Here is a 23,074-nt window from a genome sequence, read left to right on the forward strand (position 1 = left end):
TATTAAAATTGATATATCTTAATTTTAATCATGCAATATTCTCTTAACATAAAAATGGCAAATGTCAAGAAATTAACACTTTGATATTCATTGTAATTTTTGTAAAATCAAATAAAATAGAGGAATTTACAGGAAAGAAAAGGGACGCTGTTTGGGAAATAACTTGGAGGCTATATTCAGACGATAAAGCAGACATAAAAACACATAATCAGGAAATAGTGATTACAGAGATTCGATAATCATCCCAATACCAGAAAGTCAAACTCACGAAATTGCAGATTACAGTATAATTAACTTATTAAGCAATGCCTTCACATTTCTTTTTTTCTTAGAATAATACTTAATAGATATCAAAATCTGATAACATAATAGCTGAGAAACAGTGTGGATTCAGAAGTGGAAAAGCATAAGTGATGCAAATTGATGCCCAGTGATATGCAAAAGTTCATTTACTGTACAAAACTAATTCTACTGTTTTCATTCATGATAATTTTATAGGGTTCTTGATAAAACATTGGATCAGACTCAAAAAATTTTTAAGAATAGCAACGCATCAAGGGGTGCTTAAGGGTCAGAGCTGTATAACTCAGAGGAGACCTCCACGTATCCTTTAAAGGAATGCAGAGAACTGACCAGGGCTTCTGACCTAATGTCCAATCCTCACCTTCTCGTGGTGCACCCTGCTGGGTATCTACTTGGATACTGAACGAACGAGGATGGGCTGGCAATTTGGATTTAGCCCACCAAATTGTATTCTTATTGGTTAAACCAAAATAAAAAAATGATGATACAACATGACAAAATTTCATGCCAGCTGGGGCGTCGCCCGGTTAAACGAGACCCCCGTTGTTTTCGCAGGGAACCAGGGCGAACAGCGAAAAGTCAGCTACTGGAACAAATCTGAAAACAAACCCAAACTCAACATCACCAGAATTAAAGATCGGTACTATCAGCATAAGAAGCCTGAATGGCAAAGAAATGGAGCTAACTGAGGAATTAGATAAGTACCAGATCGACATAATAGGGGTGACTGAAACAAAAAAGACAAATACTGGTGAGATCTTTCTGAGCAATAAATACAAAATGTTATATTCAGGCAATGACAATCAATGAAAAGAAGGAGTGGCCATAGTATTCAACACAAAATACAAGGCTAATCTTCTTGAATGGCAGTCAGTCTCAAGTCGAGTAATGTGGGCAAATATGAGAATGGGGAACTGGACAATGAGACTTATTTGTGCCTATGGTCCCACAGAAGGTTCTACTAAGGTAGAAGTGGAGGAATTTTTTGAAGCTTTAGAAAAAACAACTGACTCAATGAAAAAGGAAAAGTTGGTCCTTGTTGGGGATCTGAATAGCAGAGTAGGAAATGATTGTGAGACATACAAAAATATTTTGGGAAAATTTGGAGAAAAGAGCAAAGCTAATAATAATGGCAAATATCTGTTGGATTTCTGCTCAGGACATGGACTGGTTATTACTAACACCATGTTCCAACATAAAAATGTGTATAAATTCACATGGAGAAAAGAGGCAAGGAATAAGAAAAGTCTCATTGACTATGTTATTGTTGATAGTGATGTTTTCTCCCTGGTGCAGGACACCAGAGTGTACAGAGGATTTGAAATTGGAAGTGATCACTGTTTAGTCTTGAGCAGGATAAAATTGAATTTCATATTGAAAAGAATAACATGTAAGAAAGTTTTAAAGCGAATAGAAGTTGAGCAGCTCTCAGATGTGAACTGCAGACTAAAATACACGACGATTATTCAAGAAAAAATGAAAGAGTTTGAGAGCAGGAATCAAACCTTGGAGATTCAGGGGCAAACCTTGAAGAAAACATTGATTGAATCTGCCAGAGAAGCATGTGGTGAGGTTGTGTGCAAGAATAAAAAAAATCAGAACTCCCTGGTGGACACAGGAAGTTAAAGAGGCAGTGAAGGAAAAGAAGAAAGCATATCAAAATTTCCTGTCAAATAAGTCAGCTTGTGCTCTCAGAGAATACAGAGACAAATGCAAGAATGCTAAATACTGTGTAAAACTAGCTAAACAAAAGTCATTGGTGGACTTTGGCAAGAATATAGAAAATAAATATCAAGAAGGTGGCAAAATATTCTGGAGGTTGTTGAAAAAGCTTAGGAATGGAGGAAAGAGTGCTGTAAAAGGAGTTAGAGATGATAAAGGTGACATGAAAACGGGAGAAAAAGATATCCTTGAAGTATGGAGTAATTACTTTGAAAAACTGCTAAATGAAACAAGCAGTGATGACAGCACAGTGGTAAAAAACACTGACCAGGCATGCAGTCAGGAATACATATCCATACTTGAAGTAGAAAAAGCCATCAAAGGCTTAAAATGTGGAAAGGCAGCAGGAGTAGATGATATTCGGCCAGAAATGCTGAAGTATGGTGGTATACGAGTCTTACAGTGGTTGCACTGCATAGTTGGACAGAGGGACGAAATCCCGATGATTGTAGTAGAGCTCTCATAGTACCCATATATAAAATGGAAAATAAAACTGAATGTGAGAATTACAGAAGTATTTTCCTATTGAGTGTTCCTGGCAAGATCTGTGCAAGTATACTTGAGAAACGGTTGAGAAGAATTGTGGAAGGAAAGCTTGGTGAAGAACAAGGTGGATTCAGGCCAAATAGAGGCTGTCAGGATCAGATCTTCACTTTACGACAAATAATCGAGAAAGCATGGGAATATAACAGATATCTGTATTTAAGTTTTGTCGATTTGGAAAAGGCATATGACAAGGTGCCAAGAGAGATGCTATTCAATACACTGCAGTTATATGGTGTCAATGGGGCATTATATCAAGCAATACTTAGTCTTTATTTGAGTTGTAAGTCAGCAGTTAGAATTGAAGGAAGTACAGGAAGATGGTTTAATGTTAAATCTGGTGTGAGACAAGGATGTATATTATCCCCTCTGTTATTCATTATCTATATGGATCACATTATGAAGGAAAGTGGTATTAAACATAATATCAGAATTGGAGATAACTATACATAAAAATATAACGGAAAAACTCACGTAGAAAAATTATTTAATGGTATAATTTTCGCCCGTGTGTCACAGGCATCTTCAGTACAATTAGGCACAAAAATTAAACATTAACTGACAATTCCAAAAAGCGCCACCTAAGTAGCTGGTGTAAGATAACTAAAAAGGTCAATAACTTTCCTAAAAAAAAAAAAAAAAAAAAAAAAAAAAAAAAAAAAAAAATTAATACAATAAAAAGTTAGGAAAGATTAGCTGATTTGTAAAGTACTATCTCCCATAAAGGGGACAGACGTAAGCCGTCGGATCTGTTTAAGTTAGGAGAATGAAGTAGAGTTTCACATGCTTCTTTATAAAGGCGTTCCATGAGAAACTGACTTTTGTGAAGAACTCTTGTCTTTTTCCAATGAACTCTGTGTCTAGTGAAGATGGCATGTTCTGCAAGTCCAGACTTTTCAGGTTTAAAGTATTCAATATAAGATTGGTGTTCTTCTAGCCGAATGGAGGCAGATCTTCCCGTTTGTCCGAAATAACATAATCCACAAGAGCACGGAATCTGGTAGACACCTGGATGATTGAGATGTGGAAGCTTGTCCTTTGGAGAAGCGAGAAAGGTGGAGATTTTTCTAAAAGGTCGAAAGGCAACAAAAATATTCAGTGGTTTTAAAATTTTTGCTATACGTTCACTGATGCCTTGTATATAAGGGATGGTAATGCGCGTTATTTCCTCTGTGTTTGAAGAGGGAGACATATTAAATCTACTCAAAGTTCTTTTAATGAAGCAATTCTTATAGCCATTAGATAGAAAGGAAGAAGTTATATATCGTATTTCTTTCTGTAAAAGATCGTCTGTAGAAATTTTTATCTAATTTACTCTCCTCTTCAACTAGAAGAACTGATACTTATATAAAAAATACTTTGGATTTTAAAAATAAAATTTCAGATCTTCATTTGGACGTTTCTGATATCATGATCAGTTTAGATGTTGTTTCTTTATTTACAAATGTGCCTCTTTCGGAAAGTATTGAATTACTACAACAGGAATTTCCTTCAGACATTGTAAACTTATTTGATTTTGTAATAAATTCTGGTTATTTTTCTTTTAAAAATAAGTTATATCAACAAATTGAAGGAACAGCAATGGGTAATCCTCTCTCTCCTGCTATCTCCAATTTCTTTATGGAACATTTTGAACAACGTATCTTTGACAATATTTCTCCCAGACCTACTCATTGGTTCAGATATGTCGATGACATTTTTGCTGTATGGAATGGCTCTTCTGATGAACTTCAACAATTTCTCAATAAGTTAAACGCATTTCATCCTAGGATCAAGTTTACCCTAGAAGTAGAATCAAATAAGCAGTTAGCCTTTTTAGATCTTCTAATTCTTCGCCAACCAGATGGTAACCTACATTTCTCAGTTTATAGAAAGAAGACTCATACAGGCCATTATATCCATGCGGAATCTCATCACCATCCCAGTCAAAAGGCAGGAACTATTAAAACACTGGTTCATCGGGCCCACTCCTTTTGTTCTACAGACGATCTTTTACAGAAAGAAATACGATATATAACTTCTTCCTTTCTATCTAATGGCTATAAGAATTGCTTCATTAAAAGAACTTTGAGTAGATTTAATATGTCTCCCTCTTCAAACACAGAGGAAATAACGCGCATTACCATCCCTTATATACAAGGCATCAGTGAACGTATAGCAAAAATTTTAAAACCACTGAATATTTTTGTTGCCTTTCGACCTTTTAGAAAAATCTCCACCTTTCTCGCTTCTCCAAAGGACAAGCTTCCACATCTCAATCATCCAGGTGTCTACCAGATTCCGTGCTCTTGTGGATTATGTTATTTCGGACAAACGGGAAGATCTGCCTCCATTCGGCTAGAAGAACACCAATCTTATATTGAATACTTTAAACCTGAAAAGTCTGGACTTGCAGAACATGCCATCTTCACTAGACACAGAGTTCATTGGAAAAAGACAAGAGTTCTTCACAAAAGTCAGTTTCTCATGGAACGCCTTTATAAAGAAGCATGTGAAACTCTACTTCATTCTCCTAACTTAAACAGATCCGACGGCTTACGTCTGTCCCCTTTATGGGAGATAGTACTTTACAAATCAGCTAATCTTTCCTAACTTTTTATTGTATTAATTTTTTTTTTTTTTTTTTTTTTTTTTTTTTTTTTTTTTTTAGGAAAGTTATTGACCTTTTTAGTTATCTTACACCAGCTACTTAGGTGGCGCTTTTTGGAATTGTCAGTTAATGTTTAATTTTTGTGCCTAATTGTACTGAAGATGCCTGTGACACACGGGCGAAAATTATACCATTAAATAATTTTTCTACGTGAGTTTTTCCGTTATATTTTTATGTATAGTTATGTCTACTCACGGTTTACCTCTTTTAAAAAAAAGAATTGGAGATGTTAATGTCAGCTCTTTGCTTTATGCGGACGATGTTATACGTCTAAATAAATCCGCTACAAGTTTGCAAGATTCCCTGAGTAAACTTAACTGTTGTAATAGATATGGTATGAAGGTCAGCATTAAAAAGAGAAAGACAATGAAAATAGGTAGAATTGTTGAAAATGTCAACTGTGTTGTGAATGGAGAACCTGTGGAACAAGTAAAACATTTCAGCTACTTAGGCACAATTTTTACTGAAGATGGTAAATTAAATATGGAAATAGACAACAGAATCAACAAAGCTGGTATGGTAGGAAGTCAATTGAATAAATTCATATGGAATAAGAAATAAATTAGTCAGAACACTAAATTAGCTGTATACAAGACAGTCTTCAGACCAGTTTTAACTTATGGATCTGAGAGCTGGGTCAGAAGTAAAACACTTGACCAAAGACTAGAGACTGCAGATATGAGAGTCCTGAGAAAGATTAGAGGCATGAATAGATGGCATCAATGGCAATATCATATTAAAATCGAGGATATTAGGAAAGAACTTGACATTGTCAGCATCCAGGAATGCGTTAGCAGAGCTAATCTCAGGTGGTATGGTCACTTAAACAGAATGGGCGAGGAAAGATTAGCAAAACAAGTGTTCTCTGCCAGGTTGGCAGGAAAACGACCAAGAGGAAGACCAAGATATAGATGGATTGAGACGGTACAATGTGCCTTAGACGATAGAAATACAAGATCTGATAATGATAATATTGGAGTCCTGACAAGTAATAGACTGATTTGGAGGAAAATTGTAGATAGGAAGTTAGTAATTATGTAAATTTTTCATGTAGTACTATCATATCCTGTACACCCCTTGAGGGTACATGTCAGGAATTTGATGATGAGAATATCTGTAAATTATGTTTAATACCACTTTCCATCATAATGTGATCCATATAGATGATGAATAACAGTGGCGATAATGTACATCCTTGTCTCACACCGGATTTAACATTAAACCATCTTCCTGTACTTCCTTCAAATCTAACTGCTGACTTACAACTCAAATAAAGACTAAGTATTGCTTGATATAATGCCCGATTAACACCATATAACTGTAGCATATTGAATAGCTTCTCTCTTGTCATATGCCTTTTCCAGATCGACAAAACTTAAATACAGATCTTTGTTATATTCCCATGCTTTCTCGACAAATTGTCGTAAAGTGAAGATCTGATCCTGACAGCCTCTATTTGGCCTGAATCCAGCTTGTTCTTCACCAAGCTTTCCTTCCACAATTCTTCTCAACCGTTTCTCAAGTATACTTGCACAGATCTTGCCAGGAACACTCAGTAGGGAAATACCTCTGTAATTCTCACATTCAGTTTTATTTCCCTTTTTATATATGGGCACTATTAGAGCTTTACTCCAATCATCGGGATTTCTTCCCTCTGTCCAGGCTTTCTGAACTATGCAGTGCAGCTGCTGTAAGACTTTTATACCACCATACTTCAGCATTTCTGGTCGAATATCATCTACTCCTGCTGCCTTTCCACATTTCAATCCTTTGATGGCTTTTTTCTACTTCAAGTATGGATATGTATTCCTGACTGTATGCCTGTTGAGTGTTTTTTACCACTATGCTATCACTTAGCAATTCCTTTAGCAATTTTTCGAAATAATTACTCCATACTTCAAGGATATCCTTTTCTCCCGTTTTCATGTCACCTTTATCATCTCTAACTCCTTTTACAGCACTCTTTCCTCCATTTCTAAGCTACTTCAACAACCTCCAAAATATCATACCACCTTCTTGATATTTGTTTTCTATGTTCTTGCCAAAGTCCTCCCACGACTTTTGTTTAGCTAATTTTACACAGTGTTTAGCTTTCTTACATCTAAGAGCACAAGCTGACTTATTTGCCAGGAAATTTGGATATGCTCTCTTCTTTTCCTTCACTGCCTCTTTAACTTTCTGTGTCCACCATGGAGTTCTGATTTTTTTCTCCTTGCACACAACCTCACCACATACCTCTCTGGCTGAATCAATCAGGGTTTTCTTCAAGGCTTGGCACTGAATCTCCAAGGTTTGGTTCCTGTTCTCAAAAACTCTCGTTTTTTCTTGAATGTTGGTTTTGTATTTTAGTCTACACTTCACATCTGAGAGCTGCTCAACTTTTATTCGCTTTAAAACTTTCTTACATGTTCTTCTTTTCAATATGAAATTCAGTTTTATCCTGATCAAGACTAAATAGTGATCACTTCTAATTTCAAATCCTCTCTATACTCTGGTGTCCTGCACCATGGAGAAAACATCACTATCAACAATAACATAGTCAGTGAGACTTTACTTATTCCTTGCTTCTTCTCTCCATGTGAATTTGTGCACATTTTTATGTTGGAACATGGTGGTAGTAATAACCAGTCCATGTTGTGAGCAGAAATCCAACAGGTATTTGCCATTATTATTAGCTTTGCTCTTTTCTCTAAATTTTCCCAAAATATTTTTGTTTGTTTGACAATCATTTCCTACTCTGCTATTTAGATCTCCAACAAGGACCAACTTTTCTTTTTTCATTCTGTCAGTTGCTTTTTCTAAAGCATCAAAAAATTCCTCCACTTCTACCTTAGTAGAACCTTCTGTGGGACAATAGGCACAAATAAGTCTCATTGTCCAATTTCCCACTCTGATATTAGCCCACATCACTCTACTTGAGACTGCCTGCCATTCAAGAAGATTAGTCTCGTATTTTGTGTTGAATACTATGGCTACTCCTTCTTTTCCTTATTGTCATTGCTTGAATATAACATTTTGTATTTATTGCTTAGAAAGATCTCGCCAGCTTTTGTCTTTTTTGTTTCAGTCACCCCTATTATGTCGATCTGGTACTTATCTAATTCCTCCACTAGCTCCATTTCTTTGCCATTCAGGCTTCTTATGTTGATATCGCCAATCTTTAACTGGTGATATTGAGTTCGTGTGTGCTTTCAGATTTCATAGTAAAGTTTCATAGGATTCTTTATAAAGACATTCTAAGAGGAAACAACTTTTATGAAGGACTTATCTTGTTCCAGTGAACTGTTTTTTCATAAAGATGTGTGTGAAACTTTACTTCATTAGTAAAGTTTCACACTCATTATACCTTAAACAGATCTCATGGTCTGCATCTGTTACCTTTATGAGAGATATTAGCAGTTTTAAAAAGTACTATATTTACTTGAATATAACTCGCTCTCGTGTATATCTTGTACCCCTATTTTTACTTTATGAAAAAAGAAATTAAAAAGTTTTGCATATACCTCACACACGAAAAAGGGTTAAAACTTTAAAAAATAGATAGTGGATGTTGTTATTGCAGTTTCAGATATTTTGGAATTCGGTTGAAGAGAATTAACATTTTAACTCAACAGTCATTGGCTACTTTTGCGTTGAGTTGTGCGATCTTTTGTTAATACTGTACCAGTCATATGCAAGACTGGAATTAGCGATACCGAATAGTAGATTCTTGTTAAGTCATAGTTATTTTCAGTTTTTTTTAATCATGGCAATCTTAACATTCCGAAATGATTACACGACAACCAATAGTGAAACTGCTCGTTTTAATTTAATTACAGATGCATTGTTGCAAAAGATTCAAATATATTGCGTGATGAAGGTGAGCGGCCAAATGCGTAAATGACGTTCATAATTAAAATTTAAATGCATTCATTTTATAAATTGAGCAATTATAAATTATAACGAATACTGAGGATTTAATTATAAACATCAATTTAAATTTTTCCTGAAAAACTTCAGTTTACAAAAATTCTTGCATATATCTAGCACCATAATTTTTTAACTTTAATTTTTGGGAAAAAGTGCACGTTATATTTGAGTAAATACAGTACTCTTTCCTAACTTTGTATCTGTGTGTTTGTGTGTGATACATACATAAGTATGTAGACTGCCGGTTTATAAGTATGTGACTAAGAGCTTATAAGGCAGAACAGCCGAATAAGATGTTTACATTTATTTTAATCGACAACACGTTTCATCCTAATTGCACAGGATTTCTTCAGGTGTAAACACAAACTAGTAAACTAGTAGATAAAACAGTAAGGACTAACAAAGGTGACAACTGTTATGCAGTTATAAAAGAGACTGTTATTTTAAAATATTTCTGATTGTTCAGAACATTGTGCTTGTTTACACATTCATGTGAACATGTTTGGCTAATGAAGACTAGGATGTGCTCAGACATGTTGATACTTGGGTTAATATTTAGATGTTTAGGATCTGATGCCATTTCCAAAGACTCCCAGATTTTTCTCTCTGTTGCATCATAGCAGCAGTGTAATAGTTCAGATTTATCCCATAACTTGATGTCTCATTTGTGAAGTATCTTGTCTTGTGGGAAAGCTGAAAAGAACACTTGTGATGACGAAGTTGAGACTGCACTCCTATGGTATTCAATATCTTGAACATATTCTTCAGTACGTTGTTCAGTTGATTTTTCTGTCTGTCCATAGTAAGTTGACCAGCAATCGCACCATAGCTGATAACACCCAGATATTGAAAGTGGGCTATGTTGAGGTTTTGTGAATTAGAGTAGTGATTTTATCTTGATAAAAAGGATAAATACGCCAATCCCTCGATTAACGCGTTCTATAAAACAGGCGCATTAATCGAAAATGCAATAATCGAATATAATAACCTATAATTCATTCCTTAAATTTCTTTTTTGACTCTTAATTTTTTTTTTTTTTTTTTTTTTTTATAAAAGAATCAGGATATATCTGAGGACCTAGTTAAAGGAAAACCATGAAGCTGAAAGACAATAAAACATATAAAAATAAATAAATAAAAAAATGAATAAATCAGCTAACGCCTTTTATTCCCTTATAGGGAGTAGGTGAGGCCTTTATACCCTATCTAGCTTTTGGAGACTGAGTGGGCAGTTCAATCTCCACCAGTAGCCAATCATAGATAGCTGGCCCATGTCTATCACTAATTATAGCAGCCACCGATGAAGAGGCTGGCAAACAAGTGCTGCCATCTCTTGGACCTAACCCTAACAAGATATGTCACTATCTGAAATAATGTGGGTACTATGGTCGATTTTCTTGTGTTTATGGGACGAAAAACCTGAGTTTCCGGGAGGGAAAACCCGCTTGCCCATGCCAGAGATCGACTAACTCGGGAACCGGTCGAAGATAGGCTTAGAAAAAGTTCCTCCAGTCAGCAACTAGACTAGAACCTAGGTCTGACTTCGAGCGGCCAAGCGCAGAGGACGCAAGCGTCACTTCCACTGAGCTACACAGGCCTGTAATAAAACATATTTAAAATATAAATTTATTATTCTACTTCTTAACAAAGAATTCAGCTAATGTAGTTTGGCAGGCATTCTGTTTCTTTTTTTATCGTACAACTGACAGTACGGCCATATTGCCTGTTCTACTACTTCTGCAAATTTTACTGCTTCTCTCTTCATCAGGGTCAGCCTCTAATCGTTGCTGCTTAAAAACTTGATTGTACAAAAAATATTTTCAGATTGTTTCTGGAAAATCACTTTGGGCTAGTCAGTGATTAAATTTTCTTCATATTCTTAAGGATCTTCTCGCTGTGCACCTAAATTTAGTAAGTCAGAATCACTCAATTCCTCAGAATGAGATTGAATTAACTCTTGGACATTATCGTTGTCAATCTCATCAAAACCCAGTTCACGCCAGATGTTGGCATTTTCCTCAACAACATCATCCATTTCATTTGAAAAGCCTCTAAAATCATTTGAATAATGTGGAAGAATGTACATCCAAAGGCTCGCATATTGCTAGCAGTAATTAGACTCTGCAACTTTATAACCAGGCTGAGATTTCTCTGATTTGGCAAGAAAAGTCTTGGAAGGCATTCGCTTCCAAAAAAAAGCTGGTTTCTTCAACATTAAATATTTGTTGATCACAATAGCCCCCTTCCACAATTTTCTTCAAATTCTCTGGATAATTTGTGGCCACCTCCTTATCCAGACTTACAGCTTTGCCTGTGATTAGAACATTATGTAGGCTACTTCTCTTTTTGAAATGCTCCAACCCAGCAGTAGCATGGAATTCTTCTTTGCCATTATTGATAGCCCTTTCTTTCAAGGTTGCAAAGACTACGCTTTTGATTTAATAAAGTCAGTGCTTAGCAGGATCAATCTTTATAATACTTTGATTTTTAGCACATGCATGATGAACTTGAAGCAGCCTTACTTTTCTCTTTGTATTCATCAGCTTTTCTTAAAATTGCTCTTAAGTTGATTCACCTATTTTTGTGTTTTTGACCTGTCATTGCTCTGGACTCGCCTTGTTCATTTTTCTTTAATGTTTCAAGCTTTTCTTCCAATGAGATTACTTTTTGAATCATTTTCACACTTCCACTTTTTTGCTCACTAATTCTTTTATTAACGATGAAAGGCAAATACTTTAAAAAAGTAAGGAAAACAATTGCAAAGGAGGCAAGAGATATGATCAACAAAATGTTGTGTAATTAGCAGGTGACATAAATTTTGTTTGTTAATTTGGAATATAGTGTATATGGAAATATGTAGTATGCTATTAAAAATAACTTTGGAAAATGTTTTAAATCGGGAACTAAATTATTTCATCCTGGTGAGTTATTTTTTTGAAATAGTTTGCCATAAAAATGTCATCATCATCAAATTCCTGCCATGTACCCTCAAGGGGGTGTACAGGATATGATAGTACTACATGAAAAAAATTACATCATTACCAACTTCCTATCTACAATTTTCCTCCAAATCAGTCTGTTACTTGTCAAGACTCCAACATTATCAGATCATATATTTCTATCGTCTAAAGCACTTTACCATATCAATCCACCTATATCTTGGTCTTCCTCTGGGTCGTTTTCCTGCCAACCTGGCAGAGAACACTTGTTTTGCTAATCTTTCCTCTCCCATTCTATTTAAGTGACCATACCACCTGAGATTAGCTCTGCTAACGCATTCCTGGATGTTGACAATGTCAAGTTCTTTCCTAATATCCTCATTTTTAATATGATATTGCTATTGATACCATCTGTTCATGCCTATAATCTTTCCCAGGACTCTCATATCTGCAGTCTCTAGTCTTTGATCAAGTGTTTTATTTCTGACCCAGCTCTCAGATCCATAAGTTAAAACTGGTTTCAACACTGTCTTGTATACAGCTAATTTAGTGTTCCAACTAATTTCTCTCTTATTCCATATGAATTTATTCAATTGACTTCCTACCATACCAGCTTTGCTGATTCCGTTGTCTATTTCTATATTTAATTTACCATCTTCAGTAAAAATCGTGCCTAAGTAGCTGAAATGTTTCGCTTGTTCCACAGGTTCTCCATTCACAACACAGTTGACATTTTCAATGATTCTGCCTATTTTCATTGTCTTTGTCTTTTTATTGCTGACTTTCATACCATATCTATTACAACACCTATTCAATTTAGTCAGAGAATCTTGCAGACTTGTAGCGGATTTATTTAGAAGTACAACATCATCTGCATAAAGCAAAGAGCTGACATTAACATTTCCAATTTTGATATCATGTTTAATACCACTTTCCTTCATAATGTGATCCATATAGATAATGAATAACAGAGGGGATAATGTACATCCTTGTTTCACACCAGATTTAACATTAACCATCTTCCTGTACTTCCTTCAATTCTAACTGCTGACTTACAACTCAAATAAAGACTAAGTATTGCTTGATATAATGCCCCATTGACACCATATAATTGTAGCGTATTGAATAGCTTCTCTCTTGGCACTTTGTCATATGCCTTTTCCAAATCGACAAAACTTAAATACAGATCTTTGTTATATTCCCATGCTTTCTCGACTATTTGTCGTAAAGTGATGATCTGATCCTGACAGCCTCTATTTGGCCTGAATCCAGCTTGTTCTTCACCAAGCTTTTCTTCCACGATTCTTCTCAACAGTTTCTCAAGTATACTTGCATAGATCTTGCCAGGAACACTCAGTAGGGAAATACCTCTGTAATTCTCGCATTCAGTTTTATTTCCCTTTTTATATATAGGTACTATGAGAGCTCTATTACAATCATCAGGATTTCGTCCCCTCTGTCCAGGCTTTCTGAACTATGCAGTGCAGAAACTGTAAGACTCTTATACCACCATACTTCAGCATTTCTGGTCGAATATCATCTACTCCTGCTGCCTTTCCACATTTCAAGCCTTTGATGGCTTTTTCTACTTCAAGTATGGATATGTATTCCTGACTGCATGCCTGGTCAGTGTTTTTTTACCACTGTGCTGTCATCACTGCTTGTTTCATTTAGCAGTTTTTCAAAGTAATTACTCCATACTTCAAGGATATCTTTTTCTCCCGTTTTCATGTCACCTTTATCATCTCTAACTCCTTTTACAGCACTCTTTCCTCCATTCCTAAGCTTTTTCAACAACCTCCAGAATATTTTGCCACCTTCTTGATATTTATTTTCTATATTCTTTCCAAAGTCCTCCCATGACTTTTGTTTAGCTAGTTTGACACAGTGTTTAGCATTCTTGCATTTGTCTCTGTATTCTCTAAGAGCACAAGCTGACTTATTTGACAGGAACTTTTGATATGCTTTCTTCTTTTCCTTCACTGCCTCTTTAACTTCCTGTGTCCACCAGGGAGTTCTGATTTTTTATCCTTACAGACAACCTCACCACATGCCTCTCTGGCAGAATCAATCAATATTTTCTTCAGAGTTTGCCACTGAATCTCCAAGGTTTGATTCCTGTTCTCAAACTCTTTCATTTTTTCTTGAACAATCTTTGTGTATTTTAATCTACAGTTGACATCTGAGAGCTGCTCAACTTCTGTTCGCTTTAAAACTTTCTTACATGTTATTCTTTTCAATATGAAATTCAATTTTATCCTCAAGACTAAATAGTGATCACTTCCAATTTCAAATCCTCTGTACACTCTGGTGTCCTGCACCAGGGAGAAAACATCACTATCAACAATAACATAGTCAATGAGACTTTTCTTATTCCTTGCCTCATCTCTCCATGTGAATTTGTGCACATTTTTATGTTGGAACATGGTGTTAGTAATAACCAGTCCATGTCCTGAGTAGAAATCCAACAGATATTTGCCATTATTATTAGCTTTGCTCTTTTCTCCAAATTTTCCCAAAATATTTTTGTATGTCTCACAATCATTTCGTACTCTGCTATTTAGATACCCAACATGGACCAACTTTTCCTTTTTCATTGTGTCAGTTGCTTTTTCTAAAGCCTACCCAAAAAATTCTTCCACTTTTACCTTAGTAGAACCTTCTGTGGGATCATAGGCACAAATAAGTCTCATTGTCCAGTTCCCCATTCTCATAATTGCCCACATCACTCTACTTGAGACTGACTGCCATTCGAGAAGATTAGCCTTGTATTTTGTGTTGAATACTATGGCTACTCCTTCTTTTCCTTGATTGTCATTGCCTGAATATAACATTTTGTATTTATTGCTCAGAAAGATCGCACCAGTATTTGTCTTTTTTGTTTCAGTCACCCCTATTATGTCGATCTGGTACTTATGTAATTCCTCAGCTAGCTCCATTTCTTTGCCATTCAGGCTTCTTATGTTGATAGTATCAATCTTTAACTCTGGTGATGTTGAGTTAGGGTTTGTTTTCAGATTTGTTCCAATAGCTGACTTTTCGCTGTTTGCCCTGGTTCCCTGGCAAAAACAACGGGGGTCTTGTTTAACCGGGCGACGCCCCCAGCCGGCATGAAATTTTGTCATGTCATACCATCATTTTTTATTTTGGTTTAACCAATAAGAATACAATTTGGTCGGCTAAATCCGAAATTGGCAGCCCATCCTCGTACGTTCAGTATCCAAGTAGATACCCAGCAGGGTGCACCACGAGAAGGTGAGGATTGGACATTAGGTCAGAAGCCCTGGTCGGTTCTCAGCATTCCTTTAAAGGCTATGTGGAGGTCTCCTCTCAGTTATTCAGCTTTGACCCTTAAGCACCCCCCATAAAAATGTATAGATAGAAATTTTTTTTTTTTAAGATGTATATAGGCGCACTAATCGAGGGATTGCTGTACTACTTTAATTTTATATTCCTTAAGTATTTTTGCTAGTTTTATGGAAATAGAGCTAGTATATTGAAGCATGATGAATCATCTGTTTTCTTCTTCGTTAGGAAATTACTCTGGTCATATATTGGTTGAGTATTCTGATGATGTGGTCATTATAGCCATTTTGATGAAAGTGTTTCTTAAATGCTGTGATTGATTAGCATTCATTTTTGACAAATTGCGGATTCTACAACCATGTTAGAAATAATAATTTTAATTTCTTGACATTTTGACCTTCATATTAAGGTCATCATCTGGAGTATACACATATATACAGAGACAAGCTATATTACATTTCACACAGTATGCTAAAGAGAATGATTTGATCAACTCTAATTCTACTGGCCTGAGCTCTAGTGCAAATAAATTAAAATTAATAAATAAAATAACTACATCAAAGCTATATTCTATTTAAGACAACATCAGAGAAACATTCTTTCATATAGATAGTTTTATTACAGTAAAAATGATGTTCTAATTTAACATGACAATTGTTATATTAGATTTAAAATCCTGGATTACCAATGGTCCTATTTATAATTAACTCTTAGGGAGAAAGGTTAAGAGGGCAGAATATGTGTCTTCCATATTCTTGGGATTTTAAACCATCATTATTGTTAAGGTTAGGGTAGTTGATAAGAATTTCACAGGCCTACTTAAATTTACATTCATACCATGTTTTGGTGTGATGTAAACAACAGGTGCTTTTCCAGTCAATTCTATATCAAGTGTTCAGGGCATGATTAAAAAGGTAGCTTTACCATAGTTATTATATTTAATGTGATGTTTGTGTTACCTTTTTCTGATAGGAATTCTGTATCCTGTTTGCCCTGTATAGGGCAAATTGCAGGTGCAACGAATACGATATACTCCAGGGTGAGCCAGCAGAGGGGGAGTGGATCCTTGGATGAGTTGAGTAAATTCTTTAATTTTGCAGTAGGTTTAAAGGTGGTTTTAAGGTTGTATTCTGTGGTATTCTGTTTATTTTATCTGATATCTCTTTAATGTATGGAATGGTTACAGTTTTATTGTAATCTAGTTTATTTTTGTTTTTAAGTGATGGCTTGTGAAGAATTTTGTTGATGGTATTTTGGCTGTAGCCATTTTTTAGAAAGATATTGCTGATAACTTTTAATTCCTCTAAGTGCTTGTTCATTGGAGCAAATTCTCAAAGCCCTGTTTTTTAATGTGTTAATGACACCTAGTTTTTGCATTGGGTGGTGGCAGTATGTGTCAATTTCTGGTAAACAGTGGAGGAAAGACTGCCAGAAGGAATATGTGTGACAAGTGTATCTAGAAAAGGAAGTATGATCTGCTTTTCAATCTCAATTGTGAATTGTATGCATTTGTGTAGTTTGCTTAGGTGGCTTGTAAGGTGTTATGACTTTCTTTTTTGGTATTTTTAACTAATTTTTAAACTAATTTATGTATCTGATTAGTATAATATTTTTTAATAATTTGCTTTCAGGATTGTTTGCTCGCCGTCCAGCAGAATACTGTTTCATGCTTCTGTTTAATTTTTTTACCATATTCGTATCCTTTTTATATTTGCATTGTTTAGCAGAATAGTGGTTTATCTGGATAAGGATTATCTGCAATACAGTATATATCATCCTGATGTGGATTTAATAATTTTTGATTATTTTATTTACTCTTATTCTTGTTGCATATATAAATGAAAGTATTACAGTGAACTCTGTGTTATCCGAATAGCTTGGGAAACTGTATTTGGATAACATAGTTTTCTGCATCCTAGAATGATGCTTTCCCATTATATCCTACCATGTGCCAAAGGTGTCAGGTAAGTGAATTTCATATCAAATACTAGTGCTTTTGGTCACATCATGAATTTATAAAAACTATTCATTTATAATGCATGCAGAAAAAATTAAATTATTAATTTAAAAAAAAAGGGGTGGAGTGGAGAGAAAATAAAGATGTCAAAACTGTGTATTTGTTTGGCATATGAAATACAGTGAACATTATCCAAACCTCATTTAATCAACTACCTTATATAATCAAATTACAAATTTCTGAGCACTCAAATTCTGTTTGGCCACAAGAGATGCAGTATACCTGATATCAATTGAGATTGGTTTATGTATATAATTTAAGGATACATTAATAATTGCAACTGTTCACTTTTTTCTTTTATGATATTCCTTTTAATATACATACTGTTAGATCGTGAATGAGGCCGCCTTGCTAGGCAGACCCTTGCTCAGGATCTAACAAGAAACGGAGCCTCAATAAGGAAAATACCTCTACTGCTGGTGAAAATTGTACTAGAAAGAAATAAGGAAAAGGGGGGAAAGTGTATTATATAACTGTCCATCAAATGTAATTTTATTCACCCAATGGAGGGAAGCATTGTATAATATTAAAATGTGTGATTCAAAAAGGGAAATATATGTGTGTGAATTGGAAAAATAATATGTGTGAACAGAATTAGAAGAATAATATATGTAAGTTACAACAAACAAAGAAAAAAATGTGTTGCCAATCAATCCAAGGACAGCTTCTATGAAGCTATGCATGCCACAGTGATGACTAAGAGCCCTTGACAAACCCACTGTTGAACCTCACAAGCAAGATTTCACAAATTCTCGGAGGAGCTCTCTCACGGGTTCGAGATGAAGGACTTCGATGCGACCGTGACTGTAAGCTGCAGGAGAAAAAAGGAGTTGATGGTCGGAAAATCAGGAGAGCGGGAAGAAGTGGTGAAGGAGGTAAGACATGCGAAGGATGCCAGACGAGGGATTAAGGTTCGGATCCAAGTGAAACCCGAATCGTGATGTTCCACCCTGAACGGTAGTGAAGTTCCATACAAGCACCTCAGATGTTTCCTAACGGCGGCGAAAATCCAGTGCGCATCAATCCACGAGATGGGAAAGCAGTCTGTAGAGTGAACATGTAAAATCAAAAAAAAAAAACTTATATTTTTATTTTATACGAGATTTTACACTACACATCTCGTATAGAGTAAAAATAGAAGTTTTTTTTTTTCTATGTTGATTTTACATGAGCAATTAAATTACATAAAATACTTGTAATTAAAATAATGTATAACTCACTTTACTGTATTAAATCTGGTAACAAATTGTTAGAATATTTAAATAAGAACCACTAGAATTGTAACTAAAATTAAACTCAGACAGGATTAGGCAAATAGACCTAAGGCTAGTGACAATTGCGAAGGTCACCGGATTATGAGGTTTCCTGCCAAAACCCAACGATAGCATGATGGAGAAAACCCTCCAGTAAATCCAGACTTAATTTGACTAAGGGCCAAGGTCGGGAGAATAATATAAAAGGCAAAGATTGAGGGGTAAAAGGGCTCTTGTTTCGAAGTTTGTTCCTGTGCCAAGCCTTTCCGAGGACACGGAGAATTGCATTCCGGTGAGCAGCAGTTCCGACGAAGATGGGAAGTTCGCTAGTAGCAGAGACGGCCTTTTCAAGATATCCTGCCATGAGATTCCCCGATGATCTACTTGTGTGCTGAATTATTGCATCCGTGTCTTAGTGCCCGATTGAAATTTATCTAGGAAGAAGTGGAATGTGCCCATAATCCTTGAGAATCTATGACTGTATAATGAACTAGAAAGATTGTAAGTAGAATGTTTCACGTAGTTTCCTAGATTGTGAAGTTCAAACGACAAATGTTGGTTCTGTTATCTGGTGGCATAGAAGGTGTTAGAAAGAATCGGAAAGTCATATTTTAGTTTGAGTGTGAATAGTAGAATACAGAGATCTACAGATTTGCCTATGTTATGTAATGTAAAAGATTAGAAGATGAAATAGAATATAAAAGAATAAGAGCCATAGCTAAAAGAGAAGTCAGAAAAAGACATAGAGAATCATGGAATAAATTTGTTTCTAATTTAGAACATGATTTATATAAAATAAGACCCAATGTATATAAGATTTTGAAACACCTAAATGCAGATACCAAAGAAAACATAAAATTAAACACTGAATTGAAATTAGAAAAATATCTAAATTACTACACAGAACTGTGGACAGACAAATATTTTAAAAAAGACAACTGGCAAACAATTAACGAAAATGAAAAGGAAATAACTGAAGAAGAATTAGAAATCGGCCTGAAAGAAACAAGAAACGGAAAATCACCTGGAGAAGATAAGCTAGATTCAGAACTATATAAATATGCAGGAACAAGATTCAAAGGAAGACTCTTATTATTTTTAAATAAAATTTACTCAACTGGTATCCCCCCAATAGAATGGAAAAAAGCAATTGTGATTCCTATCTTTAAGAAAGGTAATAGAGATGACCCTAAAAACTATAGAGGTATCAGTATACTAAATTCATGTTACAAAATATATAGCAGAATCTTAAATAACAAACTAATGAAATATTCCGAAAACTTTATTCTAGAGGTACAAAATGGATTTAGAAAAGGACGATCATGTATAGACCCAGCCTTCTGCCTAAAATTAATAATAGAGAAAAGAAGAGAATATAATTTAGAAACACATATTGCATTTATTGACTTTGAAAAAGCATTTGACAAAGTTAAAAGAAACATATTATTTAGCATATTAAAAGAAAGACAAATACCAAATAATATCCTAAAAGCTGTCACAAGTATATATGAAACTAATCAAATACAAATAAGATTAAATCACGAGCTATCATATACAAGAGAGATAAACCAAGGGGTCCGACAGGGATGTCCCCTCTCAGCAACTCTTTTTAATATCTACTTAAATGAAATAATAATAAAATGGAGTAAAAATTTACATCAAGGAATTAAACTTTCACCTACAGTTAACTTAAACACTCTCCTCTTTGCAGACGACCAAATAATTACTAATTCTGAAGATAACTTACAGAAAGCTATTTTAAATCTAAATGAGACATCCAAAGATTATGGTATGATAATATCAATGGAAAAATCAAAAACTATGGCCTTTAAAGGACAAGATCCAGCAAGAACTAAAATAGTAATAGATAACAAGATCTTAGAACAGGTGAATTCATTTAACTACCTAGGATGTATGATCACTTATGAAAATGAAAAAGATATAAACATAAAAATTGCAAAATATTTAAAAATAACAGGAGTAATTAACTCTATATTTAAACCAAACCTAGTTCAAAAACAAACCAGGCTAAAAGTACACGATACATTAGCCCTACCAGTCTTAATGTATGGAAGCGAAATCTGGACAATAAAACAAAAAGACAAACAAAGATTAACAACAGCAGAAATGAAGTTTATGAGAAAAACTGCAAAGTATACCCTATTTGATCACAAAAGAAACGAAGATATTATGAAAGAATTAAACCAAGAACCAGTAATTGAAAAAATTAAAAAATATAAACATAAATGTTAAAATGGATGTTCAAAGAATGAAAACAGAAAGATTACCAAAAGAAGCCTTAAAGTACAAGCCATTAGGAAAAAGAAAACCAGGACATTCTCTTAAACGATTCAACGATGACTTCTAAGGCCGGAACAGGCCATACTAGGCCTGAATCCTTGATACGTATGATGATGATGTAATGTTAAGAGTGAATGTGGTTTGAGTTTTGCCTTTTATTGTTTACAATGTGAGAGAAAGTTAAGTGTGTTAAGTATCATCCAAGTGTCTGGAAAGTTGTGTAATTATGATTTCTTTGTCTTAAAGCGTAAGCAAAATGCTTAATTGATTTTGTGGAGAGTTAGACACGTGACAAGTATTTCTCCAGTGCAGTCTTGTTGTTTTAGTTAGAACCAGACATGTGATATGTGTTGTTTGAATGTTGTATATAATTTGTCTTAATAAGAATAAACATGTTGTTTTTTGTTAATAGCTTGCCTCATCTTGTTTAGCCAATGCACTTCTCATAAAAATACCGAACCTCTGTGACCTAAGAGTAGTAATAGTCACAACCGACTGATTAATTAATAGGAGTTGCTTGAGATGGAGTTAAATTAAGAGTTATTATTGTGCTTAGCTGAATATTTCTCTTGTATGTAAGGAAAGGAACAACAATTCTTTTATGCAGTCCTTAATGGCACAGTCGATAAAAAAAAAAATTTTAAGGATCAATACAAGTGAACTATGACAAAGTAGATTAAGGACTTGGCTCCAGCCAGAGGCATTTCCTAAGTCTACAATTCAAGCACGTGTAAAAGCATAATTACAGCCTTGAGAGGGTGGGGGGGGTACAACTAAGTTAAGGACTAAAGGATTAAGATGAATTGCAAGTTTTATGCGTGAATTAGAAATTGGAGTCTATAGACAGTATGAAGTAGCTCGAGCAACTATGATATTAATGGAGTAAGAAATAAACATACAATTTGCGCAGTTCAGTGCGAAGAAAAGTTTTACATATGGTGCAGTCTGACATAATAATAAATAAAATAATAATACCATAAAGATATTTACAGTAGGAACTGTTACACAAAAATACAAGGAAACAGAAACATGTGGAACGTGGATTTACATCTTTTAACAAATTGGACTTTTAATTTTTCTGCAAACTATCAGGCTCACCTGCTGAACAATGACTGACCATGTGCCAGCTTCCACTCTCCACATCTTTTACTTGTATTTTTGTGTAATGGTTCCTACTCATTCGATGTTTAGTTATGTAAATTCCTATTTAACACTTGTTGTATATTTGTGTGTTCATCCTTAACCTAGACGAAGCCACTAGCTTAACTGGCAAAATTAGTAGGCTTATTAAATAATTATTACGACATATAAACCCAGTGTTAGTTATTTTTTATTATGAAATTTCATTATTCCAATTGAACACTAATCAAAAACAAGTCGGTTAGCTTGTTAACTTACACTGTGTATTCTAGCAGTCTCTTTCCACCACTCCGTGGTTTGAAACCTGGGATGCGATTTTGTTGATAGTGATAATTTCATAAATATTAACTGAGATTTTGTCATCGTTCAGTTGACACTTAAAAAATATAATTAATAAATAGCATGTTTTGCTACTTCATGAATTGTTGCTTCCAGGTAAATATTATAAGTAGGAAAAATCAAACACATGTAAAGAAAATTAATTCCGTTAATAATGGAATGTAGAATGAATCTTGTTTGCATTGTATGCAACTGTTTTTGCATGCTTGCCCTTGGTTGTTGAAGTGTTTGAAGTCTGGATCACTGTAGGATCTAAATAGCAATTCTTGAATGGGTAGCATGTCATCTTATGTATGGAACAGTACTGTGTAACCATACGTTGTTAACCAATCAGCAAATCAATTTCCCAATACAATCTGATAATTGAGGGATTGTTGTATATACCTTTTTATAAATATCATGGAAAAAAATCACTTAACCAGGAGCCACCTTGCTCTTAATATCTACTTTTAGCAATTTGTGTATGGAGATTATATTGATAAAAGGTAGGCAATATATCAAAGAAAGTTCCCTCTCTGATATCTTTTTTTTTGTTAAACTTTGGAAATTAGTCTGCATCATAAGATTTTAAAAATTATTGTGCTTAGAATCTGGAAAGAATTTATAGATTGTGGAGAAGAAAACTAGTGAGATGCAGTTTCTATTAAAATTG

General features: G+C 34.7%; 1 protein-coding gene across 1 annotated transcript in view; it reads left to right on the plus strand.

Moving 5' to 3' along the window:
* Der-1 (derlin 1) overlaps nucleotides 1-23,074 on the plus strand; it is a 93,278-nt gene that overhangs the window by 11,723 nt on the left and 58,481 nt on the right. The window contains exon 3 of the mRNA XM_090408750.1: nucleotides 17,004-17,068. Within this exon, the coding sequence (XP_090264876.1) occupies nucleotides 17,004-17,068 (65 nt within the window). The remainder of the gene's footprint in view (nucleotides 1-17,003; nucleotides 17,069-23,074) is intronic.

The sequence above is a fragment of the Typopeltis vanoorti genome, chromosome 18, assembly GCF_054136105.1.
Source record: "Typopeltis vanoorti isolate ZY-2024b chromosome 18, IOZ_Tvanoo_1.0, whole genome shotgun sequence".
NCBI classification, from domain to species: Eukaryota; Metazoa; Arthropoda; class Arachnida; order Uropygi; family Thelyphonidae; genus Typopeltis; species Typopeltis vanoorti.